Below are 9,900 nucleotides of genomic sequence, written 5' to 3' on the forward strand. Positions count from 1 at the left end.
TTGCCCTATCTCTGAATACCCTGTATGTAAAATTTCAAATATTTAGACCAGAAATTGTCTGAGTAATTTGGTAGAGACCGCAGAGGTCAATTTTTTTTAACTTTGACCCCTATTATGATCACTTAACATTTATTGTTTTGGGCTCAAATCAAGTTCTTAAGTTAGATACATGTCCAAGGAACCTATATTTAAAATTTCAAGTGTTTAGACTCAGAATTGTCGGAGGAGTTTGGTACAGTTTTCAACGGTCAAATCGTTGAACTTTGACTCCTTCACAGCCAAATTTCTGGTCGAAAATGGATTACAAAGATTTTCCCAAATCTCACTACCCTGTATATCAAATTTTGAGTCTGTGGACTAAAAATACAGTTATTGTGTAGGGAAATGTACACAGACAGACACTTTCACCTTTATAGATATATAGATTGCAATAAATCTATTATATCTATAAAAGTGATAATATGTATGTGAGGACACTCTTCAACCTATATACTTGACAAATTTTTTATCTACAGACTTGAAATTGATATCTAGGGTATTCAGATATGTGGAAAATTTTTACTCGGGTTTTCATCCGGAAAAAAAGCTGCTCAGGTGTTGAAACTGAAAAATTGGTATGTGAGGATCATTGGGTTTTTATTTGTTTGTAATCTGTCACATGAATAATTTGTGCATTCGTGGATCGTTCATGTGACGGATTACTTCCTGGCCGATTATAATATGATAGCCGTCAAATCCAATGTAAACAAGTTCTTGTTGAACCATCCCCTTAAATAATCAAATTCTACCTACTCTACACCATTAGCGATTACTACACTACCACCTTAGATTCATTCACTCCTATCCTCGAGTTGCCCTTGGGCCTTGATAGCTGGTGACTCTCTTGTAAAACTGTAAAATAAATAAAGCAAAACATTTTTAATTTCAATAAATCATCCATTTTTGATTTTTTTTTAGGTTGGCCATTTTTTTTTTTTATGTCTTTCACTTGATTATTTATAGGATCCTCCCTATAATCTTGAAGGAAATAATTGTTTTTTATTTGAGCAATTTTTTTTAGTGCAATTATTCCTATAATCCTGAAGGAAATATTTATTTTTATAATTTAATTTTTTTTGGAGATCAACTAATTTTTTGGAGTGCAATTCACTTACAATCTTGAATATTTCCAACTAACCCGACAGGCAGCAACATCTCACAATTTCACTGTAGAATCCTGTACCTTTACAAGAGCCAAGTACGTCCTAGGATGAAGTACTGTTGCCACATCTGTGCAGGAACTGCTCAGAGTATCCTATCCTACCTTGACAGAATTCAAAACTGACTTCAAAACCTAGAAGGTGATGCTCTTTTCTCTTCCCTGCAACCCCGTTCTCACTGAAGAGACATTGCAAGCCTGTCTCTGCTCTATCACTAACTTCATGGCAGATGCTCATCTGAGCTTCAATCTATGGTTCTCCCCCTCCTTGGCAGACTTTTATTAAAAAAAAAAAACACTTGTCTAGCTATAGAACCGCTATCAACAATTTTCCCCCACTCTGTCTGTGACTAAATCTAAACACAGATTCAATGAACAGTTTCTTTCCTAGAACTGCCGCCTGTGGAACTCTGTTCTGTTGACCTGACCTGGCTAAATACAATATGGACATCTTCAAGTCCAATGTAAACAAGTTCTTGTTAAGCCGTATCCTTAAATAATTAAATTACACCCAATATCCACCACTAACGATTACTACATGGTTGTGCTGATGACCACCGCACATTCATTAACCTTTATCCTTGAGTGGCCCTCAGGCCTTGGTAGGTTGTGAAAAGCAGTAACTTGTAAAAAAGAAAAGTTCATTAATGCCAGAGTCTTCCACCTTGAAAGCTTTTTCTCTTAACTCTGGAATTCCTTCCCTGTATCCTGCTTCCTTGAACTACTAACATACAGAAGTTTAAATATAATGTAAACAAATAACTTATTGCTCAATTGTTCTATTTTAAATGGATGTTTTAAGTATTTCAACCAAGTTCTAACTCTGATCGCAACAACGTTGCATCACTGTGGTTATTTTACTAGTATTTTAACGGTATGTGCTTCGATGAATTCATAACACTGGTGTCCTCTTGATGTAAATACCCCCCCAACTGACCCAACAAGTGGCAAGTTCCCTTGTCTTCAACTTTAGATGACATCCGATGACGAAGAGACTTTTATTCTAAGGACTTAAAGAATGATCCCTATAACCTTTTTTTTTTTTTTTCAGAGAACAGTCACTCAGCAATGCTTTAAAATCTGGAAAATTGAAACGAGCCTTACACTTGGCACTCGACTTGGATAAACCACAAAATGTCTACAACATCGTTAAAGGTAATTATTTGTTTATTTTAACATAGAAAACAATGATGTGGATGAACTGATGAAGATGATGGCTTTCTTTTTTCTTGATTTATTGGTATCATCATTTTCAGTGTCATCATCATCATCATCATCATCACTTTGCATGCTGGCATGTGTTGACAGCTTTTAGAAATTGACTTTCAAACTAACATATTCTTGTAGGGGACCCCGGGAGCAGTTTTGTCGCCGGTTATAGGCTGGGGTCCCACTTTGTAGGATGCGTTGTGAAACCGATTATTGGAAAGGTTGCGTGTTCGATTACTTGAAGGTGACGATTGTTTTTTTATTACACTGTCTGGATTACAATCTATAAATATAAAAGCGAAAATGTATGTATGTATGTGTCTACAAAAGGCTTTTTTCAGAGAAGCGGTCACTCGCTTCACAACTTTTTATATCACATATAAATCGTAATATCTCACAGTTAGCAATGAAGCTTGCCTGTCTATTTAATTTGCTCCATTTCGGGACGATAAATATTCAAGATTTGTCGTTCGCCGCATGTGGGTTAGTTTTTTTCCTATAACATCTTGGGGGGGGGGGCGTTCAGCAGTAAATGAATACTATCCCGCAGTCAAACTTGACCTCATTAACTAATTAAAACGGGCACCTGCTAAATCCAAGTAATTAAATAAATTCAAACGTGTTTCCGTTAGCATCTCGCGGTGGGGCAATCGTTAACGTTGCACTTTTTTTTTTTCCACACTTTAATTTACAACTTTGCCTCAACGGTTCGGGTTCGATCCTCATACTTACTTTTTTTTTTTTTTTTTTTTTTTTAACTCCTCCATCCCGGAGTTTCCACACACACCTCCAAAAACCCGGGCAACGCCGGGTACCCCTCGCTTGTCAACAATAAAGCACATGTCAAAAGTACATTTAAGAACATTGAATGAAGCACGCTAAAGCAGGTTTACACACACACACACACACACACATATATATATATATATATATATATACACACACACAAAGAATATTTATTTACACAGAAGTATTAGACAATACAGAATGTGTGTGTGTGTGTGCATGTTTTTGTGTATGTATTAAAATGTTCGTTGTGAGTTCCTTGCGTATGGAGTTGGAACTATACAGAGTTTTTTTTTTTTTTTTTACACAGTGATCACCACTTATCAAGGCCTGGAAGCCACTCAGGGATAAGGGTTATTGCAAGTACATTACGTTAGTGTGGAGATTTGATGAAGTGTTTACTTAAGGGGGCGGTTCATTAGGAATTTGTTAACATTGGACTTGAAGACATCCAAGTTGTAGTCTGGTGGGAAGCAGGCAGACGGAACAGAGTTCCACAGGCGTGCAGTTCTAAGAAAGAGGCTTTGTTCATGGAATCCGCGTTTTGATTTAGGCACAGATATAGAGTGGGGGAAATTTTTCAAAGTGGATTCAGCTAGACGGGTGTTTTTCGTGAAAGATTGGCGTTCAGATGAGCACCTGCCATGGAAATAACGATAAAACAAGGATAGGCTCGCAACGTCTCTTCTGTGGGAGAGAGGTTGCAGGGTAGAGAAAAGGGCATCCCCCACTAAACCACGAAGTCTATTTTGTACTCTGTCAAGGCAGGATAGGCTGTTTTTAGCAGCTCCTGCCCAGATATGGCAACAGTATTCCATCCTTTTGAATGTTCCTCACGTACACAGATAACACAGTTAGAATTTGTGTATGTAAGAGTTTGTTAAGGTATAACACGTATTCATTCTTACCTTGAGAAAGGTAGACACTCTGTCGAGGCATGAACGTAATTTGCGTGTCGCTCGTGTTGGAGGTTCGAATGAAAAGAGAGAAAGGCATAAGTAGATAATGCCACATGTTGGGCAAGACAAGGATTACCACAAGGGCAGATAACTGATGTTATTTAAAGGTGTATGCGTGTGTGCAATTTGAATAAACGCATGTTAGATTTTAAAGGTATGTACCCAAAGTTTTGGTAGAGTCTTTATTCTTTCTCCATCCTTGTCATTTTCTCCCATGTTTTACTTCATCTTCATCTGATAACTCCCGCTGCTACGTTAACTGATCTACTAACTCAAGCACTTTCATTCATTCTTTCAATGTGATGAAAGTCCAACATGAACACTGCTCTGCTGGCTTGCTTCCCACCCGATTACAGTATGGTAGCCTTCAAGTCCAATGTAAAAAAGTTCTTGTTGAACCGTCCCCTTAAATAATCAAATTATACCAAATTTTCACTACTAACGATTACTGCGCTGTTGTCCCAATGACTGTGTACACTCATTAACCTTTATCCTCGACTCGCCTTTAGGCCTTGATAAGTGGTGACTCCTTTGTGTAAAAAAAAAAATCTGTTTTTTTTCCATTTTGACTCCAAACGAGATATAGTGCCACTGTGATGTAGGGGGGGGGGGGGCTTCTATCTGGGACATAAGTTGCAAGGATACTATGTAGGGAATTGAGCAGCAAGTTGTCTGTTCTCATTACAACTGAACTTTTGCATGTCAGTACAGTTGGGAAAACAGGAACCCGGAAGGGAGTTCCAGAGTCTAGTAGTTTTGAGGAAGAAACTATTAGAGGAGAAGGCCTTACATCTAGGCATCTCTACTGTGTAGGGGTGGGATTTTGCTGATTGTCGGGTTTGTTGCATATATCTCCATTTGCTGAACGAAAGAGTTTGAAAAATGAAAGAAACCCCCCAAAAAGTATGAGCTGATTATAAGGACAGTAGGTTCTTTCGTTGATAAAAAAAAAACAGAATTCTTTGCTTATCACCCATGGAAAAACAGAACACTTTCAGAATACATCATTGACCTAAACATCCTCATCTGTTTTTTCATCATATCATATTTTGAATTGAAAATAAGTTTCCAATAATTTAAGGATTTAATTTAAAATTAATTTAAGGAGTTAAAATTTTAATAATGCTTAGTTTTAAGAATCGTAAATTACTATTTTCTAGAATAAAGATGAATTTAATCGAAATGATTTAAAAAAAACAAAAAAAAACAAATGGTTCCTGCTATAATTGAAGATTTTTCTAAGATTACAGTTTCTCGTTCCATATTTTTCATTTTACTTCCGTTGGAGTTTCCAAAAATCAAGGGACCTGAGGCTAACATTTGAATTCTATATTTGTTATTTGTTTTTCCATATTAAAGTTTTTTGTTTTTTTTATTGTAGATTTGATATCGATGGAAGAAAATGATAAATTAAGCGAATTGGTCAGCAATTTGGCTGAGATCAGAAAAAGTAAGATTTATTTTTCCCTCCTAAGTTTACTGTTCCTTTTTTTTTTTTTTTTTTTTTTTTTTCTATTTTCATTTTTTACTTTTTTTTTTTGTTTTACTTTTTCACCTTTTTTTTCATTTTTTTTTGTTTTTCTTTATATTTTTTGTTTTATTTTTTTCTGTTTTAGTTCCTTTTACTGTTCTTTTTTCAGCTTTTTCTTTTTCCTGTATATTGTCTGTTTTTCTGTTTTATTTTCTGTTTTTATACTTTATTTTTGTTTTCATTTTTTATTTCCATTCTTTTGTTTTTCTCATTTTTGTATATTTTGGTTCTTTTCTGTTTTCCCCCCTTTTTTCTGTTCTTCCTCTTCTGTTTTTCTTCCCATCCTGTTTTTCCTCCTCCATTTCAGTTTTTCCTCCTCCATTTCAGTTTTTCCTCCTCCATTTCAGTTTTTCCTCCTCCATTTCAGTTTTTCTTCCTCTTTTTCAGTTTTTCTTCCTCTTTTTCAGTTTTTCTTCCTCTTTTTCAGTTTTTCTTCCTGTTTTTCAGTTTTTCTTCCTGTTTTTCAGTTTTTCTTCCTCTTTTTCAGTTTTTCTTCCTCTTTTTCAGTTTTTCTTCCTCTTTTTCAGTTTTTCTTCCTCTTTTTCAGTTTTTCTTCCTCTTTTTCAGTTTTTCTTCCTCTTTTTCAGTTTTTCTTCCTCTTTTTCAGTTTTTCTTCCTCTTATTCAGTTTTTCTTCCTCTTTTTCAGTTTTTCTTCCTCTTTTTCAGTTTTTCTTCCTCTTTTTCAGTTTTTCTTCCTCTTTTTCAGTTTTTCTTCCTCTTTTTCAGTTTTTCTTCCTCTTTTTCAGTTTTTCTTCCTCTTTTTACTTTTTTCACGTATCCTTCTCTTCCTTTTGTATTTTTTCCTGCTTTTATTTTTTTCATCTTTATAGCCTATTTCACTCCTTCCCGTCCTACACTTTTTCCTTTTTCTTTATTCTTTACTTATTTATTTTATTTATTTATTTTTTTTGGGGGGAGGGGGAGGTTATAAGTTTAGTTTCATCAAATGTTTATCTTTTTAATACCCTTTTTCTACTTTTTGCCTTTTTTTTTTTTTTGGTCCCCCCAAAGGTGGACTTGTAAATTCACCCTTGTCCGTGTGCACTTTTCTCAATAACTATGCTTTGGAATTTTGGGAAATTTTGCAAAAACATTAAACATGAGTAAAAAAGTAACAACAGATTTTCCGGGAAAACTCCGGTTGCTCCCCTAGGGGTGCCTTTCGGGTTAAAATGGCTAAAATTGACACTTTTATGCTTATTTAAAAAAAAATTGGATTTTTATAAAACTTTCTGAAAAGTTGTAACTAACTGATTTTTGTCTATACTCTGCGGTAACTCTTTTAGGCCTAATAAAAACACTCCATTTTTGGGACTATTTTACCATATTTGTCCAAAATTTTCTGTGTATGTCTATTTAGCAGTTTTGCATGGTGCTGAACTCAAATTTAAATATGTTAAGGCCTTGAGGACTTTTGGGATTAAATGAGGGGGGGGGTCAAATGATGGATTTAGTAATTTTTTTTTGCATAGTGCAGACCTCAAATGTACAAGCCTAAAACTGCCCCATTTATTCATTTCCCCAGGATTTGACGTCCCCTGGGAAGTTTTGGGGCTAAATGGGGGTGGTGGTGGAGTGGGGCAAATGCTGAACTTAGTTATATTTTTTTATGCCTCGTTTACTGTGCACTCATGGAGGACCATGTATGCTTCACTTATTTTGTTTTTGAGAGAAGGCCAAAAAAAAAAAAAAAAAATTTTTTGATTTCTCTTTTCAGAACGACTCGTCGAATATTTGATAAAATGGAACACTAACAGTCTTTACAGCGACATCGGTCAATTCCTTTTACAAAAGATCCTGGACACAAGTTTACCATCTGACCATTTGATGACCAAACAACAATGCCGTGACCTCCAGGCCTACACAGGTAACTTGATTGTTTTGGTTATTTGAAAAGAATCTCTTCAAAATGTTGAAACAAATCTTCCAAGAACGAATCCTTGTACTAAATCTACATAGCAAAGAAATGAAATGGGGAGGCATGTAAGTTGTGATTCCTAGAATTCCAAAATCTCTGACTCGGACTCCTTAATTTGAATATTGGGAGATTTTTAAACATTTAAGGGTTTTACATTGTGAGTGATTTATTTTTTTTTTTTTTAAATTAAAAATTTTTTTTTTTATTCCAAGTGGTGACTAGAAATATTAAAACGTTTTGAGTTTTTTTTTTTCACCAAAAATCTTCCAAAGCTTATTACTATGTTTTTTCAACCTTTTTTTTTTTTTTTAAATAAAATAAGCAAAGTAAAAAAATTCTTAAAACAAAAGGTTTAATATAGAACAATATACACTTTTTGTTAGTTCCCGACAACGGAGGAATTGGATCTAGTAATTCACTTCAATTTGTTTGCTCGCACTTTTCTCAATAACCACGCCTTCGATTTTTTTAAATTTTACACAAACATTAGTCATGATGAAAGTAAATTTTTGCCAGAACATATTTTTCTTGATAACTCTGGTTGCATCCCCTAGTGACCGTTATAGGATTAAAATTACTCCAAAATCATTCGTCTGTACATACTTTTCTCAATAAACACTCTTTAAATTTTGTTTTTAATTTTGCACAAACATAAGTCATGATGAAAGTAAATTTTTGCCAGAACATATTTTTCTTGATAACTCTGGTTGCATCCCCTAGTGACCGTTATAGGATTAAAATTACTCCAAAATCATTCGTCTGTACATACTTTTCTCAATAAACACTCTTTAAATTTTGTTTTTAATTTTGCACAAACATAAGTCATGATGAAAGTAAATTTTTGCCAGAACATATTTTTCTTGATAACTCTGGTTGCATCCCCTAGTGACCGTTATAGGATTAAAATTACTCCAAAATCATTCGTCTGTACATACTTTTCTCAATAAACACTCTTTAAATTTTGTTTTTAATTTTGCACAAACATAAGTCATGATGAAAGTAAATTTTTGCCAGAACATATTTTTCTTGATAACTCTGGTTGCATCCCCTAGTGACCGTTATAGGATTAAAATTACTCCAAAATCATTCGTCTGTACATACTTTTCTCAATAAACACTCTTTAAATTTTGTTTTTAATTTTGCACAAACATAAGTCATGATGAAAGTAAATTTTTTACTCCTTCTTTGATTTTATTGGTGTATTAACATTACCAGGATTTTAATATATAAAAATTTTGGTTATAAAATAATAATGAGATATATAAATTTTCCTTTTTTTTTTCTATTTTCAGAACGCCACTATAAGAAGAGAAAACTATTGGACGAGAAAATAAAATTCATCCCCTACCTTTTGCGACAGATGAACTCAACGGGCTTTACAGATCTTGAACCTTTGGGAACGAACATCTGAAAAATTGTATTGTTTGTAAATAAATTTTGTTATTAAGATTTTGTTGCTCTCTTTTTGTTCTTTGGTTGGTTGATCATGTTTGGGAATATTTTAATTAGTGATGGGACTATTCCAATACAATTATCGATTCCAATACAATTATCGATTCTGATACAATTATCGATTCCATGCTAAATTCCCAATTCCGATACAATTTCCGATTCTTTATAAATCTCTAATTATTTAACTATAAGATTGTTATTTTCCCCGATCTTCGTAAAAACACGTTAAATATGCAGATATTTTCCTAAACATCAAAATACACTTGTAGAGTGATTTATCGATTTTAGCTTTACTGATATTATAAAATCAATAAATTTTTATTATTTTTATTAATTATTAGCAGCAATGGAAGACTTTACTTTAAAAAGTTGTCAAAAAACAAATATATAACAAATAAATGTTATCAAAGGCGAGATAAGTTACTTTTCTACCTAACTGGATGTTTTTAGTGTTTTTATTTAATGTAACATGTGTATTCAGCTTGAAACACAGTGTTTACCAATGTATTTGAAAATTAAAAATGACACTCGACTCTTTGAAACGGTAAGTTTGAGGAAAAAGAGTTAAAAATAAAAAAAAAACTAGACAAAATACTGTTAGGAACTTGCTCAATATGTTATCGTGACATAGGCTGACATATATTCGGTGGGTTTTTAATAGTATTTTGTCTAGTGTTTTATTTTTAAACCACGTTGAATGTTTTTTGTTTAAGTGAAACCTTATAATCTTGTTATATTGTTCAGAAAATTTCATACCATTACAACAATTTTTTCTATTTTATTAGATATTTAAAAAAAAAAAAAAAAAAAGTTCACTCCATAAAGAAATATATGTTAAATCAAAAA

General features: G+C 33.4%; 1 protein-coding gene across 1 annotated transcript in view; it reads left to right on the forward strand.

The window, feature by feature from the left end:
- Positions 1-9,051, forward strand: part of LOC145268646 (transducin beta-like protein 3) — a 66,713-nt gene extending 57,662 nt beyond the window's left edge. Inside the window, exons 19-22 of the mRNA XM_080124125.1 lie at positions 2,250-2,353; positions 5,534-5,602; positions 7,402-7,551; positions 8,895-9,051. Coding sequence (XP_079980251.1) covers positions 2,250-2,353; positions 5,534-5,602; positions 7,402-7,551; positions 8,895-9,013 — 442 coding nt within the window. The 3' untranslated portion in view covers positions 9,014-9,051. The remainder of the gene's footprint in view (positions 1-2,249; positions 2,354-5,533; positions 5,603-7,401; positions 7,552-8,894) is intronic.
- The last annotated feature ends 849 nt before the right edge of the window (positions 9,052-9,900 follow it).

The sequence above is a fragment of the Euprymna scolopes genome, chromosome 44 (assembly GCF_053919585.1).
Source record: "Euprymna scolopes isolate OS-2025 chromosome 44, ASM5391958v1, whole genome shotgun sequence".
Classification (NCBI taxonomy): Eukaryota; Metazoa; Mollusca; class Cephalopoda; order Sepiida; family Sepiolidae; genus Euprymna; species Euprymna scolopes.